At 39.7% G+C, this 19543-nt stretch overlaps 1 protein-coding gene across 8 annotated transcripts in view; it reads right to left on the reverse strand.

Moving 5' to 3' along the window:
- SLC25A21 (solute carrier family 25 member 21) overlaps positions 1-19543 on the reverse strand; it is a 540624-nt gene that overhangs the window by 53170 nt on the left and 467911 nt on the right. For all 8 annotated transcript variants that reach the window (NM_001015587.1, XM_059879029.1, XM_015459277.3 and 5 more), the window contains 1 exon segment: positions 7164-7230. In NM_001015587.1, coding sequence (NP_001015587.1) covers positions 7164-7230 — 67 coding nt within the window.

The raw sequence follows: 19543 nt of genomic DNA on the forward strand, positions 1-19543 counted from the left end.
CTTTAAAATCTGATGATGATGATGATGATGAAGATTTTGTTGGTTCTTTCAATAGTTGATGTTTAATATAATTTTCTCTGTGAAGAGATTTCTATGGAGGCAAATCTAATCAGTCACTTTGTATAATATGCCCCCAATAAATTTTTCTCCTCTCTTTCTATGCTATGCATTTTGGACAACAATCTGGTTGAACATGATGTTTTGCTCCTGGATTCTCTGTTAGGTACCCTGCCAAAATCACCGATAAAACACACTCTTAGGTCCTGCTAGGGTCTGATTCTCAAGACTACAGAAATGGCATGGGCATTTTATGGTCTTAAATGTCTTCTACTCTATTACTTTATAACCCAGGACAATGGAGCAAGAAAAAAATGTAGATTTGAAAGCCAGATAATATTCTGTTGTTAGAAAGAGGTAGTTACATGTAGACGTGGCTCTCGTGAATCTTCGGGCAATTCAAGGGTCTTTACGTCACCAGATAGATTGATTCTTTTAAAGACTCAGGAATGATTTTTGTGCTATGGCCCTTTAGATCAACTATGGATGTAGACTTTCATAGAGCAGGAATTCATTCTTTCACTGATTTGACAAATATTTCTTGGTTCACACACTGGGGATGCAGCATAAACAAGGAGAAACCCCTGCCTTCTCGGTTTAACATTCTAGTGGATGGTAAATACCCTGAAACTATCCTGATGTTCAACTAGTAACACCAGGAGCCACCACAGTTAATGAGAGATGTACTAGAAACGATTAAAAGGAAAAGGGTTATGGTCTTGGGTTTAAAAAATAATTTGTTTTTCTTTCTCCTCATGGTCATCATCATAACAATTCTTAGATAATCACTTTATGTGGATTTTGACATGAGCAGTCCTAGGTTTGAATCCTGACTTAGCTCTGGAAGAGGACACAAGACTTCGCTTCTAGAGTAGTCCTTAAATAAAAGAACCTGAGGAAGATTTCTTGACAGTCCTGGCACACTGGAGACTTTCAGATAATCTTAGTTTCCATTTCCTTTCTTCACTTTGGGACTAAAGGGACCATAGATCCCTTATTGACATGGATCATTCACGAGAGCCTGCTGTGGTCCAGGAAACATACTAAGGCCTTTGCACATGCTACTGCATTTAATCCATATGACAGGTTATAGCGCAATCATGATTCCCATTTGTAGATATCTGTCCTGCAGCTAGTGAGTCAAAGGATTGAGGTTTCTCACTACGTCCGACTCCAAAGCCTGAGTTTGCTCTCAACCACTATACTGCACTGCTCACTGCTGAGCCATGATTTTTAGTGGTTTGGGAAGAGATTCTCTGTGCTAGAATTTTCTTCCTGCTGAAATCTTCTTGCCTTCCCTGACCCTGGAAGCTGAGTTCCTTAAAGGCAGAAGATTTCAAACTTTTCTGACCACAAACTAGGTAAAAATTATTTACCCAACTCAGGTACATACATGCATGTAGCACACACTCACCTTTTTAACTGAAACAAAACACTGCTGTAAAACAATGTTTACCCCTTTACTATGTGTAATACATTCTGTTTCTTTCTATTCATCAGAAATTTTTTTCTGGTGACCCAATAAATTGATTTCAGAGCTCACAGGTCATGGCCTATATTTTGGAAACATGCTCTAAGGGGTCCATGTGAGTTCAGGAAAGTTCTGGGAGAGGATGGACCTCGCAGAATGCCTCACTACCTTGTTCCCTTCCAGTGTGAGTATGCATTTTTTCTTTCTGACTTTCTGCCATGAAAAGAAATTATAGACCAAACAGATCTCGAAGAAGTGTGGGAACGTGGACTTGATGTGCTGGGCTGTGCTTAGTCGCTCAGTCATGTTCTACTCTTTGTGATCCCATGGACTGTGGCCCATCAGGTTCCTCTGTCCTTGGGGATTCTCAAGGTAAGAATGCTGGAGTGGGCTTCCATGCCCTCCTCCAGGGAATCTTCCCAACCCAGGGATAAAACCCAGGTCTCCTACACTGCAGGCTGATTTTTTACTGACTGAGCCACCAGGGAAGCCCAAGAATACTGGAGTGGGTAGCTTATCCCTTCTCCAGGGGATCTTCCCAATTCAGGAATTGAACCAGGGTCTCCTGCATTGCAGGTGGAATCTTTACCAGCTGAGCTACCAGGGAATCCCGGACTTGACCTGTAACTCTAAGCAGTTCTCACAGGGAATTCCAAGTCTACACTTTGGGGCAATTCTAGGCTTTTCATTTTCCCATCTCTAAAACTGTTAACAAAAAAAAAAAAAAAAAAAAAAAAGAGAAGCTACCACTAGCTGGTTGGTACTCATCAGCAGTCTGCCTGGAAGATTCTGGTTATGGCTGGGATGAAGTGATTCAGGTTCCTGGCAATAAAGAAGCCTCCTAGATCAGTGATAAGTTGCTAATAGATTAAATCCAAAAGTAATGAACAATATATATTACATATTCTAATAAATAGTGCTTTGAACTTAAAAAAAAATACTTGTTTTAATTTCTACCTTTGCAATCAAAGTCTAAATTACTGAATATAAAATAAAATATCTCAAGAAAGCAAAAGTTAAAATATTTTAAAGTGGATTTCCAACAATATTAAAATAATGTAATGTCATTAGAATGTGAAACCCATTATTAGTTAAAAATATTCATTCATTCAACAGATATTTATTGAATGTCTCCCATATGTAAAGCTTAAAAGATATTATACTAGACTATATTCTTAAGAACTGGTAGATTAGTTGTTATTTTAATTCCTTTCTATGCAGCACTAATCCTTTATTGCCTTCATAATATTTAGTCAAAGAAGTGATAAAGTTACCCTATAACATAAGAAATGAGATTACACTCTTCAAGGATGAAATTAGGAGAGTCAACATGTTGAAGCTCCAATACTTCGGCCACCTAATGTCAAGAGCTACTCGTTGGAAAAGACCCTGATGCTTGGAAAGATTGAGGGCGGGAGGGGAAGGGCCTGACAGAGGATGAGATGGGTGGATGGCATCACTGGAAATAGCGAAGGACAGAGGAGTCCGGAGTGCTGCAGTCCATGGCATTGCAAAGAGTTGGACGTGATTTAGCAACTGAACAATAACAACAACATGTAGTAATGTTACCTATTCAAAGTCATGCAAATGTGTACTAAAGAGTTTTGAAAACCTTTATAGTCAGTCAAGGTTTTGGGAATCTTGAACATAAAATCTGGAATCCAAATTACTATGGTATACATAATCTATCTACTGGAACCTTGAAATTGGTAGTCTGGTTGGGAGAGGGGTTGGACCTGGAGGACAGGCTGTGTGGTCCCTGGAGAAGTGTCAAGCTGTGGTTGGACAGGGGAGGTGAGCACGGTTTTCCTGGGTGACCCAGCCCTCTGGAGGGTACTTTCATTGCTCACTAAACAATCTGATGATTAAGCTGACCTCCCAGATCATCTGTTCTGAGAGGCAGTTACATTACAGGGAAACAGTCGGATCCATTTGGGTCATACTTTTAACAAGTAGGCCCTGAGAAGTGCCCAGACTAGGACTGACTATTCCCCATCACAGAAGCAAACCCTTCTGGGTACCACTCTCAATGCCCTATACATTTTGAAGCCTCCCAGTTTGGTGGGTAGTAACAGGCACTATTCCCAGTCCTGTGTGACTGCTGGCACTGTTCCTGCGAATCCTTTCAACCACACTTTCCAGGCCTTGCTAGTTTCCTCACATGTGCACTGGTCAGCGGGATACTGGAGGTGTCCCTCTGCAGATCTTAGGGGTCTCTTTCTGTGCAGATCTGTCTTTCTCTGGTGCTGTGTCCTGCGAACTCTAGATGTCTTTCCCTCCCAGCCTCTCAGCTCTTTCTCAACCCAGGGAGTCTACTGGTTGAGGCAGTCAACTGGATTTCTCCTGTGTATTCCTGAGCTGAGAACCCAAGGGCACATCTCATCTGTTTTGCATCTCAGGTATGACTCTCCCTCTTTGTTTCATGTCCAGTGTCTTAAAAATATCCTGGTTTCATATATTTTGTTCATTTTCTGTTTTTGCTGTTTCAGGCAGCAAAGTAAATCTGGTCCCTGTGACTTCATCTTGGCTGGAAATGGAAGTCTCGGCCTTTCGGAAACTCTGAATAGTAGATGTGGGAATTTGGGGGAACAGGACAGGAATTCTCCTGTTATAAAGTAATAAATTTTCTTTCTGTTTCTTGTTACATGAAAGTGAAAGTACTATTCGCTCAGTTGTGTCCAACTCTTTGTGACCACATGGACTGTAGCCCTCCAGGCTCCTCTGTCCATGGGATTCTACAGGCAAGAATACTGGAGTCGGTAGCCATTTCCTTCTCCAGAGGATCTTCCCAACCCAGGATTGAACCCTGGTCTTCTGCATTGCAGGCGGATTCTTTACCACTGAGCCACCAGGGAAGTTCCCGTTCCATATGTTTCATTTATTCATCTAATATCCATGGAACATCTACTTGTAGGCACTGTGATAAGCGTAAAGGATACAGTGGTGAACAAATAGACTTCACAATATATAATATTTTGTGAGTTTGGTTGGCATTAAGCAGTCCTTGAAAGTCTGACCATGAACTGATGGTGTTTCCGGACCTGTGATGCTCAAAACTAGATCCTGGAATCCAGCATGCATTGCCTGCTGTCTCTGAGCAACCAACTGGTCTCTTTCAGAAGTCTTCATTTCCTTTTGCTAATTGCAATACTAATTCTGTCTCTATTTGTGAAGGGGAGTTTCATTTATTTAGCATCAATGAATATTATTATTTTAATGCTGAAATTAATTTCAAAGAATAAAGTACAGACAAAAATTATGTTTCTAGACATTGTCTGTTTCTTTCTATATACATATACATATATAGACGTAATTTCAGAGACCATATAGACATATGTATACATGTGTGTATATATCTATGGCCTGAATATTTTTTCAAAGTAAACTGTGATGGCATACAATAAAGCAGTTTATGATGTATGAAATCGTTGCAATCAGATGATCATTTTCCTCACAAATCCTAAGATAAATATCTATAAAAGGAATGTTTTCATAAATTGTGTTGAAAAACTGGTGCTATCCATCTGGCAAAGATACACTTAACTCAAAGTCATACTTAAAAAGCCAACATACTTACCATATGTCTCAATAATTTTAAGGTAAAATCCACTTGAAACAAGATGTCTGGGACACATACACCATATCCAGTTGCCCAAAAGTTCATCTGTTAACCATTGTTCTGGCAGGGAGCATTGTTTTTTTAAAGTAGAGACTAGCTCAGTTTTGTAAAGCTCAACTTTTTTTTTCTTCCATAAAAGACTGCTCAACATTGATAAATGTTAATCCTCTAAAAGCTTAAATTGTCTCTAACATATAATATTAAGGAAAAATATTCCAGGAAAAACTGTAATTACAGTTTACTTTATTTATACATGTAAAACTCTGAACAAATGAATATATTATCCCGTGGAGACAAAGTGACTTTCCTTGAACAGGAAGTATGCTCTGTTTGTTTACTTGGGCAATCTTTTATCAAGTGAAGCCATTTCATAATTCAATTCAGCCCTCTTGCGTACTTTGGTGAACTTTTTCCAGATTCTCTATTGCGATTCAGATCCTTATAATGAAATTTGTAGTGAAGTAATAATATAAAATCACAAAAACTATGGCAATGAAGAGGTGAATTTATAGAGGAAAAATGTTTTAAAGCTTTGCTTTCTGTACTCTAGACCAGAATTAAATCCTGTTAAATCTCCATTTTCACATGAGTAAAACTTTGGTGTCTGTGTATATATGTTGGCTTTTTTTTTAATCATAATTTTTAACCCAGTCATCTTGATTAACTGAGTATAAAGTATAAGCTGCTTTTTCTTACCTTTCAGGAATGTTGGGAATACAAATTGAGTAATGTGTGAGAAAAAGCTTTATGTCATCAGTTGGAAAGGAAGTCTTTAAGTTTACGTTATCTTTATTATGGAAAGACAAAGCTGTATTTGGTGATGGCAGTGGTGTGGGGGAGGGGGCAATGCCATCAGAGTCACTGTGATCAGGACTTCTGTCTGAAAGAACCTAGAAAAAAGCATGACCAGATTTATTTCTTTTTCCTTTGGAGGTCCTGCTAGATCAGGATGCTTCCCCAGTGGCTCAGCTGGTAAAGAATCCGCCTGCATTGTGGGAGACCTGGGTTCGATCCCTGGGTTGAGAAGATCCTCTGGAGAAGGGAACAGCTACCCACTCCAGTATTCTGACCTGGAGAATTCCATGGACTATACAGTCCATGGGGTCACAAAGAGTCGGACAAGACAGAGTGACTTTCACTTTCACTTTCCCCTGGAGGTCCTGCTAGATCTCCACGTTCATACCCAGATACTGAACCAGCAAGGAGTACATAAACCTCCATAGGTGGGATTTCCCTGGCGGTCTAGTGGTTGAGACTTCACGTTTCAATGCAGGGGTTGTGAGTTTGATTCCTGGTCAGGGAGTTAAGATCCCACATGCCTTGTGGTCAAAACACCAAAACAGGAAACAGAAGTAATATTGTAACAGATCCAGTACTTTAAAAATGGACCACATTAAAAAAAAAAAATCCTAAAAAAACTCTATAGTTCTGTAGTTAAAGAATGGAAATCAATGTAGTAGAAGCATTGATAGTAATTTTGTGAAAACAAGTACAGAATATTTTAACAGAGGAGACCAGGGTGGAAAAACGAAGTTAGCACACCAAATAAATGTGTTATATAAGAATCACACACAAAGAAATATATTGTATTAGTTCACTCTATTCATAAAATGAGAATGATTTAGGGAAGGTTTATCTACCTTTCCTCCCTCCTCTCCTCTCTCTCTTTACTAGTTATTGCTCCAAAGGCAAGTTTACGAATTGCCTTGTGAAAAAGTCCAAGCTCTTTTGTGGCTGCTGTGGTTTGATTACATGAATTTCATTTACCACTGTGCTTTCTGTGTAATTTCACCATTAGAAGGGAATGCTTTTACCTGGAGAAAGAAATCCACAAACCAATATAGCAATATTTGAGAGAATGACCAAGTCTAATTATGATAAAAAATATGATTTCTATATAAAAATTTTAGTATTTCACATTTAATTCCCATTAATGTCCCATAGCTTATTGTGGGATGTGCTAATGCTGAAGCACGAAGCCCATTTTCACTTGATGGGAAGGCATATGTTGTTTACCTTTACTGCTCTTTTTGGTGTTTCAGCCAAGATGGGTGGTAGAATCCCCTTGTAAAAACCAAACAACCTATTGGAGAAATGAAAAGATTTATGTAAGTAAGGAGGGCTTCCCAGGTGGCACGGTCTCCTGCCAATGCAGGAGATGCAAGAGATGCAGGTTCAATCCTTGGGTCAGGAGGATCCCCTGGAAGAGGAAATGGCAGCTCCCCCCAGTGTTCTTGCCTGGAAAATGCCATGGACAAAGGAGCCTGGCAGGCTATAGTCCATGGCGTTGCAAACAGTTGGATATGACTGAGTGACTATGCAAGCACACAGATATAAGTAAGGGAATTAAGATGGATAAAGCAACTTAAAGTATTCCCAACTATTCAATATAGCTCATTAGTCACGAAATCTTCCTTTGTTTTAATGCTAAAGCGGGGAGACTATGAATTCTACATTTATATGTTCTATAACATTCAGAAGAGGAATAAATGATGCTGAGACTGGAACCCCTTAGGTAAGCTGCTAAAGATAATCATGAATTGTACCTTAAAAATAAACTCAACCCTCCTTAATCTAAGGAATCTTTATTTTCTAAGTTGTGTGGTTGTTAGCGTTGAGCTCTCTACCATCTTGTATCTCTTCCCTGTGGTCACCAAATGAAGTTAAGGCTACACCTGAGTCCACTAGACTAAAACTTCAGAGGCTAACCAGGTGATGAAACCCTCCATTTTAGCTTTACTAACATAGGGGAAACTAACCAACTATACGGCTGTGGAACTAGGGCTCCTAGCCCTGTCCCAAATCAGCCATAATTTTTTTAACTTCCTTGATGGAGATGAAAGGTCAGGGAGGGCTAAGTACAGAGACATGTTCCTGGCAGTAGAAGTATCAGACTTTCCTGGAGGCGGTGTGTGCATGCTCAGTTGTGTCTGACTCTGTGACCCTATGGGCTGGAGCTCACCAAACTCTCCTGCTGAGGTGCAGTCTCACAGGGCATGGGACAGCTGTCATTTTCAATATTGACATGTGGTCACATATTCAGACATTTTTAGGAAAAAGAAGAATGAGTGCCTTATGCCTATAAGTTTTATAAAAAGTCACCATTTATTCAAAATCTTAAATTTGTCTGCCCTGGAATCTTTACACACTCATGTACACATATATATGTTATGAGGGTATGAAAGTGAAAGTCGCTCAGTCGGTGTCTAACTCTTTGTGACCCCATGGACTATACAGTCCACAGAATTCTCCAGGCCAGAACACTGGAGTGGGTAGCCTTTCCTTGAGGGGATCTTCCAAACCCAGGGATCAAACCTAGGTCTCCCACACTGCACATGGATTCTTTACCAGCTGAGCCACAAGGGAAGCCCAAGAACACTGGAATGAGTAGCCTATCCCTTCTCCAGCGGATCTTCCCAACCCAGGACTTGAACCTGGGTTTCCTGCACTGCAGGCAGATTTTTAGTAAACTGAATTATCATGAGCGTATAGTGTAAATATATATGTAGTATGAAAATATTTCAATAAGAAAGAATATTCTGCATCATTTTCTGAGATAATCAATTCCCCTGGTGATCTGGTAAGTGGCTATAGATAAAGGTAGGACTCAACCAGTCCCTATTTTAGGATAGCCACTTAATATCCTAGAGAAGGCTGGACTCTGATTAACCCATCAAACTTCACTCCAGCACTCTTAAGTTGGGTTCTGCTTCTAGCTGTGCTCTGGAACAAAAAAGTTAAGAGTTTATTCAGACTAACCCACTGTGGCACTCAATCCAACATGGCAACCTCTTGCTCTTCCTCAACACACTGGCTTACACAGCACCTTCCAATGAAGGGAGCAAAAGGCTCGTCTTACAGCTACTAATTCTTAGTCCCTTGAGGGCTGCTGTTCCCTACAGTGCTTACCCCAGAGTCGTGTGTGTGTGTGTGTGTGTGTGTGTGTGTATGTGTGTGTCTGCATGTGTGTATGTAAACAGGACACAAATATTTGTTAAGATTACAGATTTTATGAAGAGAAAGAAAAGAGTCAAATGATCCCTTAATGTGGGCTTACTCTGCCTGCTGTTTTCGACTTAATGAATAACACTAGCATTTGTGTTAATATAAAGGAAGTAAAGCAGACGTGCTTTGAAGAACTATGGGAATTCATGAATTCCCCCACTTCCTTTCCATTTCAACTACTGAGGCCTGAAATTTACTTGGAAAATTTTAATACTCTTTCTAATTTGAATTTCATTACAAATTATTATATAATTTTCAGCATGAGAATGACTCTGCCTAGGTTTGATCTTCCTAAAAGATAAATGTGATTTTCTTCAATAGAAGTTCTATATTTATAATAAAAGACATTATTAGTTCTGTTCTTTTTGTGCTGCCTTTTTCACACCTGGAAGATTATGCCTGGTTATGGCGGAGGCGGGGGGCAGGAATGAAGAACATTTAAGTAAGGAAAGCGTCTGGAACAGAGTGTCCCTGTTAATAGAGGTACTTGAAATCCCATGCAACAGAGAACAGATATAGGACGAACAGTAGCTCAGCTGGAGGAGAAAGATCTTAGGGACGAACATCTGATGAATCTTTTGAAAAGTGAGCATGTAGGAAACAGATTAGACTTTTCTGTTTGTTTCCAGGCGGTAGAAATAGGACCAACAGGTGGAAGCAACAGAGAAAGACACATTTGTGGCTCAGTAGGAGCTTGATACAAGGAAGTACTTCTAACGGTCAAACCTATCTAAACATAGACTAGACTCTCCTGAAAAGTGTGTGTTCCCTTTGGAATGTGGTCAAGCAGTGTGGATGACCACTCCGCATGGATGCCAGAGATGGATGTGCACAACAGTGGAAGGACTTGATGTGTCTCAAGGTGGGTTTCCTCCAATCCTCAGATTTTGTTATTCTAAGAGAAAGAACAAAAAACACAGAACAGCACATTTCTGAAAACAGACACTCTGCATTACTTTAAACTTTTGCCTAAAGTGGAGCACTACTGTGCTGAAGGAGGACAGAAGTCTTATAAGCAACGCAGGAAGTCTTCATTTTAAAAATGATGAAAGAAAATATTAAAAAGAGGTGTAAGGCAGAAGGGAAGAGAGGCAGCTGGGACAACCATAAGGATTTAATCTGGAAAGAGCTGGCAGGTCCAGAGCCCTCTGCTTCATGTTGGTGATGCTTCCGCGATGTGCCCTCTCTCTTTCATGTGCAGTCATCTCTGCTCCCTCACCAGCTCCAGCTAGCTCGTCATCCTGAACTCTCTAACAGTGAATGAACAGCTTTAATGGGAAATTCTCAAAGACCATAGGCAGCAGTTGCTGACAAATGAGAAGTGAGAATCATCTACTTCCTTGCATTATTTTTATAGTACATCCATGCAATAGTGGGTATCTATGGCATAGCCAGGCTGGCAACTCTTCTGTTGAGAACTGTCCCACCCAATTTTTTTAAACTACTAGAACCCATGTATTAGTACAATCTGATACTGCTTGTAGGCAACTTGCTGAATGGATCCAAATGGTACTCCATTTCTTTGTTCCTGTTAATCTGATCCAAGTAGAGTTTTTCTCCAGGATTTTGGAATTGGAACTGAAAAGGTCAGCCTTGCTCTGTGTGGTTGAAGCTCTAAGATAATAAGGCTAGAATATTAACAGTAGTCATGTTTTCTGTCATTCAGGGAAAGTGAGTCTGCAGTGATAAGAAAGAAGGAAGCCATCATTCAGGAAAACAAAGAAGCAGGATGCAGAAGTTCTGGTACTGTAAGTGTGATTCTGCGGCCAGGATTTCTTTAAGCCTTGTTACATCTTGATCCTTCTTGAATATTGACATTTCCCTTTGCTTTTGATTCTTTGAGATACCCAGTAATATCTATAATAAGTTCCTTTATTTACTTACAAACCAAAGTCCTGGATCCAGAAATTGGCCTCTACAGTCAATGTGACTGTTGCTGTTCCTCCGTACTGTGGCCTCTCCTATGAAGAGCCTTTGGTCAGGTAAGAGTGGCACTTGGGCCAATTCAAAGAGTCACATCCAAAATGTGAGCAAGAATGCAAATCAAAACTACAATGAGCTACCACCTCACACCAGTCAGAATGGCCATCATTAACAAGTCTACAAATAACAAATGTTGGAAAGGATGTGGAGAAAAGGGAATCCTCCTACACTCTTGGTGGGGATGTAAATTGGTGCAGCCATTATGGAAAACAGTATGAAGGTTCCTCAAAAAAATAAAGATAGAGTTGCCATATGATCCAGCAGTATATCCAGACATATCTATAATTTGAAAAGATACATGCACCCCCATGTTCATAGCAGCACTATTCACAATAGCCAAGGCATGGAGACAGCCTAAATGTCCATCAACAGATGAACAGATAAGGAAGATGTGCTACATACAATGGAATATTATTTAGTCACAAAAAAAGGATGAAATAATGCCATTTGCAGCTATATGGATGGACCCAGAGATTATCATGCTAAGTGAAATAAATCAGAAAGAGAAAGACAAATACCATATGATACTGTTTACATGTGGGGCTGAAAATATGACTCAAATGAATATATCTATGAAATGGAAACAGATTCATAGACAAAGAAAACAGACTTGTGGTTGCCAAAGGGGAAAGGGGGTAAGGAATGGAAGCACTGGGAGCTTGGGATTAGCAGATGCAAGCAGGTATATAAAGGATGGATAAGCAACATCTCACTGTATAGCACAGGGATCTATATTCAATATCCTGTGATAAGCCAGAATGGAAAAGAATAAGAAAACAAAAATATGTAACTGAGTCACTATGCTGTACAGCAGAAATGTAAAACCACTATACTTCAACAATTTTTTTTTTTTTAAGTCTGAGCAAGAGAATGTGGGCAAGGCCTTAAGCTGATGACCTATTTTTTTGATTTGATTGATAATTACTGGAAATTTTCCTAGTGTAAAAGTATGACATACAGATTCTAAAAAACAAAAGGACTGGTAATGTCTTATGAAGAAGATACTCTTTTTGGCTAAAAAACTGATGTTTATACTCACATGCACTGTTCATTCTGCCAGTTTTGTTTTGTTTTTTTCCTGTGCTCATGTAGTCTTGGTTTGAAATACAGGGCATGTAGCTTATCAGGACAATAAGCAAGGAAGTTAAGAGATTTGCAGCACTCACATCAACATGCTTCAACCTGCTTACTTCTCAAGAACCAGAGTGACACATTTCGTCTACTCCCTGAATGAATGGAAAGTGAGATTCTAATGTCTGCTGGGAAGACAGTAAAGCCACTACTGTGGTTTTAAGTTTTGACCCATATTAAGCCATCTGGGAAACTCTTCAGAAGAGACACAAGCACCAGTTCAAGACCTCCTATAAAACTGCAGTATGAACAGTATGGAAGACCTCATATTTTGTTTCTCAGAGCTGTTACTTCTAAAAATTATGAGTTTGATGTTAACCACCCTGTGTAGGAAAATGTTAACTTGGTTGTGTATCAACTTTTATTAATACTGTTATAAGTAAAAATAGTCAAATTTGGTGAATGCTTAATGTGGATTTGCCACTCTGTTAAGAATAAATATATGAAGGCATGTGGACATATTTTAATGTCATTCAACTGTCACAACAATCCTTCCTTTGAAGCAGGAATGATTATTTTCTTTATGTTGCAGATGAACCCTGTCCTCACAGTCTCTCGTCCTTGTCCACAGTCCTCGGTGCTTGTCCACTGAGATGTAGAGGTACTGCAGTTTTTCTTAAAATAAAACTATTTTTACAAGCACATTTGAAAAGTCAAGTTATTTCTATTGCAAAAATGTCTTGTCATTTCTTATTTTAGGAGAAGCAGTTAAAAATCAGATTTTTATTCTACTTCCATTCTCTTTTAAAGTCATATGCAACACTTCCTGCATACCTGATAGATCTGGACTGAGAAGAACAAGATCATTTTCTGGAAAAACTTTTGAGTTGTTTATAAAATGTTTTCTAGGTGAATCAGATGAGTAAAAAACTTAGGCTCTAGGATAAATGTTTTCCCCATAGGATACAGTTTTGCCCTTAAGACAAATATCAGGATAATTCTGTGTGGGAAAAGACAACACAATATGATAAAACAATGAAATATTCATACTAAATATTAAAATAAAAATAGTGTTGTTCAAAAAGTCACTTTTAGCTGTTGACTTAACAGATACCCTCCTCAACTGTCTTTGTTCCTGGAGGTGCAGGTATTCACCATTCCCTGCACTTTGGGAAGAGAGCCCTTTGCCAGTCCAGGGGGTGAAGCTGAGTTCTTCAAGCCAATCATGGTGGTCCCATTCCCTTCCTAGCAAGGAGGTTAAACATGGATATACAACCCAAACCTAGCCCCTTGGACCAGCAAAGAGGGAGGGAAGCATACTGGAAGTCTTGAATTTCTGGCCTAAGGAAAAGAGTACATGGGAAGAAAAGGCCCTCTTTTTCACTAGATGGTGTCCGCACTGCATGATATCCCTGTGTACTGCGGTCAAGTGAAATATCAGTGCCCACAAGCTGAGGATGTCCAGCAAAAAGAAAAGACCTTGATTTTGATGACATCATCAGACTGCTCAATGAAACAGTCCTGGCATCCTACCTCCAGATGTCTGGTTACATGAAATTAAAAATAAACCTTTATTATTTGAGCACTTTCAGTTATATCTTCTGTTAACCTACAGCTAAAAGCATTCTGATACAAATAGCTTTAACATTCCTGTTTTTGAAAAAGTCCCAAATTCTTAAATCATAATATAATGAAGATAGTTGTTAAATGTTAAGCAAAGCACTTAGAAGGAGACTGTGAAAACCAATTTTTAAATATTTTTAGATTATTTCTTTCAGGAACCATATCAGACACTAAAACTCTATCCCATTAGAATGATTACATGTGAGAGAGCCCCCACCCCAAAGACAGAATGTGGAAAAGTTCACAGGCAAAAATGAGGATGGGGTTCCAGTTCTTCAAAACCATTAGATCATGATGGTTCACATCCTGATTGAGAGTTGTTGTTCAGGAATATAAGTAGACAAAGAGTATTACAACATTGGATCACATTTGTTTTTAATTGTATGATCAAAACAGGCCTTGTATTACTTATGTACATCTATAAAGTGCAGATCAAAACTGCACTGCACGTGTTCCTCTCAAAGACACAGCTCACACATAGCTTATTTGAAATACAGATTTATGCCAAGCCCCACAAAATAATTTTATCCCTCATTTCCCCCACCACTTTTTCAAAGTGTGAAGTTATTTAACATACTGGGTGGCTCCAAGGTTGTAGACAAGCCAATAAAAAGATGTTGATTGTACAAATCAAGGAAATGCAGAATTTTCTTTGAGTTCCAGTTGGTGGTTCATTTACAAACCCTGGAGGAAGCCTTTCTGCTGTCTCTCATTAGTAGGGACCAATCTTAGGTTACCTTCTTTGGGACCCAAACTTTAGAATCCCTGCCCCCAAGGAGACCAGATAGATCCTTAATGAAACATCTTGTACCTGACAACATCTTTAGTCCATTTGGATGGCTGAAAAAAGTTACCTGCTTTAAGTCAGCTACTGAAATCTGAAGACTTTGTGGTTAATAGTGGGAAGACAGGATAGGGCTTAACATACTCAAAATTCAACCCAGGTAAAGAAGCCAGAAAGGAATGGAAAAATGACATGTCCCTCTGCCCCTCCTTTTTCCCTCTGAGTCACCTCTTTGTTGGTTTTGCTGTTATTTTTCTAATTTAGTATGTAGAAAATGTTTGTTTGAAAGTAATTTGTACTGTAGAGCTGGACTACTCTTATAGGCAGGCTGGGAAATTTCTGAAGTTGCCAGCCTGGTAAGCAGGATTTTGGCCTTAGAAGCCACAACATGGAAGCTTTTCTTCTTTGCAGCTCCCAAGGAGAAAGGGAAACAGCATAGCTGCTTCACCAGTGACCTTTAGAGGGAGTCATACCATGTTGTCCATCAGAAAGGTTATCATAAAACTCAACTGGTAGATTACTGAGAAATGAGTGTAAGGAAATGGTGAATAAATTATTTTCCCTCCTAGGAGAGGAAAAGATCACTGTACAAATCTGCTGCCTGGGGAAACCAGGCTTTCCCTGGTTGTTGGAGATGAAGGGTTTTGGGGGCTCAAACTGCTGAGATTCATAACCTGGGTCAAGCAGCCAGGATAGCAGTGTACCTCATCCAAGCCTGAAAAAGCCAATTAAAGAAATGACTTCAAAGTTGAAAAGCCATTTTCAAAGCCACCTGCAGCATACTCACATGCAGCAAGAGACGGATGTTTTCACCTGGATCCCGCTTCTTTGCCAAAAACCTGGCATTCAGTAAAAGTCCAGAGCAGCAATAATACTCATCGGTGAAGCATGAAATAGGAGAGACAGGGAAAGTGACACCAGATCCCCAGTTGGGGAAATTGGAAAGCATTAATGTGTCTGTGTACCTAACAGAGCACAATTACTACATTTTACTTCGTTTCAACAGTCAGGACCTAACTGAACATCACCATTCAGTTCTGTTCTGGGCAATGATCCAAGCTCATCTTTGGTACAGTTGATTTTGAAGCCTTACAGTCAATCATATCTTCACAATTTGTTCTTCTTTCAGGCTTCAGGCATCCTCTTGATTTCCATTTCTTGTTTGGAAGCCTTGAGTCATCTGTTCTGGCAACATGACCAACCCAAATCAGTCATTTTCTCCAAATTATATTGAAATAGGGATCTTGCTAGTTTGTTTTCTTCCTCCCCCTTTCTTTCACATAATTTCCCCTTTAAAGATCTTTTAATACAAAGCTGATTGAAGGCATACAATATCCTCTTTCTTCTGCTGTTGTCAAATCCAAGTTTCTTACCCACATGCTATAGCTCTGTAATTAAAACAATGAGGGTGGCACTCAGCCCTGGGTTATGAGGGCATGGCTTCCATTGCTCGACGGGTCCCGTCTCCCAGGGCAGAATTTAGGCCTTGACACTACACCTTTAGGGCAGAATTCTGACATCATTTACGCTCTGCAAGTCTCAGCAGTTCACAGAATCCAAATGAAAGACTGCAGTTCCATGGCTCTGTTATTTGAATTATGTAGAATCTGCAATCTGAAGTTCTCGAAATTGCATGCATCTTGGGGCCATTTTCATTTAGGCAAAGGAGAGAGGGAAAACTAGATAGTCTTCAAAGGAGAAGGAAAACAGCTTACAAAGAGTAAGTGACACAGATTCTTCTTTCAAAAGCAGCAACTGAACTTTGAAGAAGGGCAGGAAGCATAAAGAAAGTTTCAGCTAAGATTCTAACATAAAAGTCAACAAAGTTTTCCTTGCTTCAACTCCTATCAGGTCTTCGGGCACAAACAATGTAGTTATTATTTTTCATTACAGAAAATTAAGTGAATTGAGTTTCTGCATATGGTCCTTGGGTCTATTTGTTACCTCAAACCATACCACTTTCATTACATGCTATACAGAGGAATTCTTTAAAAGTTTTCCTCGACACACGTTTTTAACTGAACTTTCAGTATGATTTTACCACCACAATTAAACTTTGCTGATGGGTCTGAAATAAACTACAACTTTGATTTTCTAAGATACAAAAAATTAGTTTAGCTGTCAGTATCATTTAGGAGGTAGGTCCATGGCTCCATTCCCTGGAAAGTTGGCAGGATGCTCAATGCACCAAGCATGCTGTGCAGGGAAGGCATTAGCGTGATATAAGAACCAGAACCCTGATGGAAAACCCTAAGGAAAGAAAAAGCAAAAAAGATAATTTGAGAAGCAACTAATACGGTAAATAATATGGCTAGAATGTGGTATTAATTGCTGCATTAATCTATAAGTGAAGAGACTTATTTAGAACTGAATATGCAAAAAGTACAGTAATTTTCAGTGACAGCAGATTACCTTGCTTATAAAGATGAACACATTTCCATTAGAAAATAAGAGTGTAAGAGCAGCCTTTCACTCATGCAGATGGTAACTCTGAGAGAAAAAACTCAAAAAAAGAAAAGAAAAGAAAAGAAAACCAAAACAACTCTATTTCTTGAATGGGGACTGAAAACCAGGAAAAAAGGGCCCGACTGTGGAATCCAGAAGTCCTTTGCCAGCCAGCTCCATGCTCTCTGCTAATCAAGTCCTGTTGAAAAAATTCCTTGCTTCGTTCTAGTCACCCCAACCTCTCACCAATCCCCCTTTTCTTATTTCCTCTGTTTCTAATTTCTGTTGTCCCCACTCATGAAGTCATCATTCATTTATTCACTCATTTATTCTTTCAGTATATTTTGTTCCAAGCACTAAGCTAAACACCTTTTTCTGGGGTCAAATGTTAATAACAGAGTAGTTCTGTTGTCCCCGAATCAACTAAGGCCTTAACTTTTTCCATGAAGCCTTCTCTGAGATGGTAGACAAAAAGCTTGATATTGTGCCTGCTTGCAATATTTGACCAAGATGTTGTCTTCATACATGCTTGCCACATAGCAAGATGCAGATAACATTATATTGAATACACTGACATTCAAATAAGAAATGTATATACTTATGCATATGTGTCTATACATATCGTGCATGCGTGCTCAGTTGCTAAGTTGTGTCCAACTCTTTTGCAACCCCATGGACTGTAGCCCACCAGGCGCCTCTGTCCATGGGATTTCCCAGGCAAGAATACTGGAGAGGGTTGCCATTTCCTTCTCCAGGGGATCGTCACAACCCAGAGATAGAACCTGCATCTCCTGCATTGGCAGGCGGATTCTTTACCACTGAGCCACCTGGTAAAGTCATGTATATACATATACATATGTGTATATATATGTGTGTATATATATATAGTCCATATTCACAGACATGACTCGGTATCCATATCAACAGTCTGAATGACTCACATATTTTTAACAAGAGTATGTATTATTCACATGATTACCATATTTAATCCAGGTTATAAATTGTTTGACAATGGTCACTCCTGTTCTTCATCACCAACCTCTAGCATTTAGCATTCATTTGATTCTACCTGTTTGGAAAGGCAAAGTGATGTAGTGGGCAGGAATGTGGGCTCTGGAGCCACACTCCTTGGGTTGGAATGCTAGGTCAGTCATGTGTTAGCTGTATATGTAGCATGAAAAACTGTTGGCACAAAAGGTGAGTAAATTAATTCCAAAAGATAACTGCCAGAATCGAGATTTTTTACAATGCCAGCTCCCTCTACAATTGCTTATGGAACTAAGTTAGTACATTGTTGTAAGTTGCCTGATTTTATAGTTTGGTCTAGCTACAAGGTTGCATATGACCACAGCTGGGGCAAAAAGCCTCAGAATTCAGAGACGTCCTTTCCAAATGGAACCTTACTTAAGTGTGTGACCTAGGGCCTCAGGAATTCACACCCCATTGTGGAATTCTGCCACCACCAATGCATACACGTTTGAGACCAAAGATGCTGTGCACTAAGTAGGCTGCTCCCAAAGTAAAAGTCATATTTGGAAATGCATTAACTGTTTTCGAAAGCCACGCAGTTGTGTCCCAACTCTTTGTGACCCTAAGGACTATACAGTCCATGGAATTCTCCAGGCCAGAATACTGGAGTGGGTAGCCTTTCTCTTCTCCCGGGGATCTTCCCAACCCAGGGATCGAACCCAGGACTCTAGCATTGCAGGAGGATTCTTTACGATCTGAGCCACAAGGGAAACATTAACTGTTTTTAGTCACCAATTATTACAGTAGACTCCAGATTAATTTTTTGAGGTGCCCCCTAGTGGTACCAGGGTTAAATGCAACTCAACAGCTGTCCCATCCCTCGCTGCTGCTGTTCAGTCCATATGTGGTGTCCCACTCTTTGTGACCCTATGGACTACAGCACGCCAGGCTCCTCTGTCCTCCACTATCTCCCAGACTTTGCTCAAATTCATGTCCATTGAGTCAGTGGTGCTATCTAAGCATCTCATCCTCTGCTGCCGGTCTTCCTTTTGCCTTCAATCTTTCCCAGCATCAGGGTCTTTTCCAATAAGTTGGCTCTTCCATCAGGTAGTCAAAGTACTGGAGCTTCAGCTTCAGCATCAGTCCTCCCAGTGAATATTAAGGACTGATTTCCTTGAGGATTGACTGGTTTGATCTCCTTGTAGTCGAAGGGAATCTTCTCCAGCACCGCAGTTTGCAAGCATCAGTTCTTCGGCACTCAGCTTTCTTTATGGTCCAACTCTCACATCTGTAAATGACTACTGGGAAAACCATAACTATATGGACCTTTTTCAGCATATTGATGTTTCTGTTTTTTAATACACTGTATACATTTGTCATAGCTTTCTTTCCAAGGAGCAAGCGTCTTTTAATTTCATGGATGCAGTCACTGTCTGCAGTGATTTTGAAGCCTAAGAAAATAAAATCTGTCACTGCTCCCACTTTTCACCCTTCTATCTGTCATGAAGTGATAGGA

The sequence above is a fragment of the Bos taurus genome, chromosome 21, assembly GCF_002263795.3.
Source record: "Bos taurus isolate L1 Dominette 01449 registration number 42190680 breed Hereford chromosome 21, ARS-UCD2.0, whole genome shotgun sequence".
Classification (NCBI taxonomy): Eukaryota; Metazoa; Chordata; class Mammalia; order Artiodactyla; family Bovidae; genus Bos; species Bos taurus.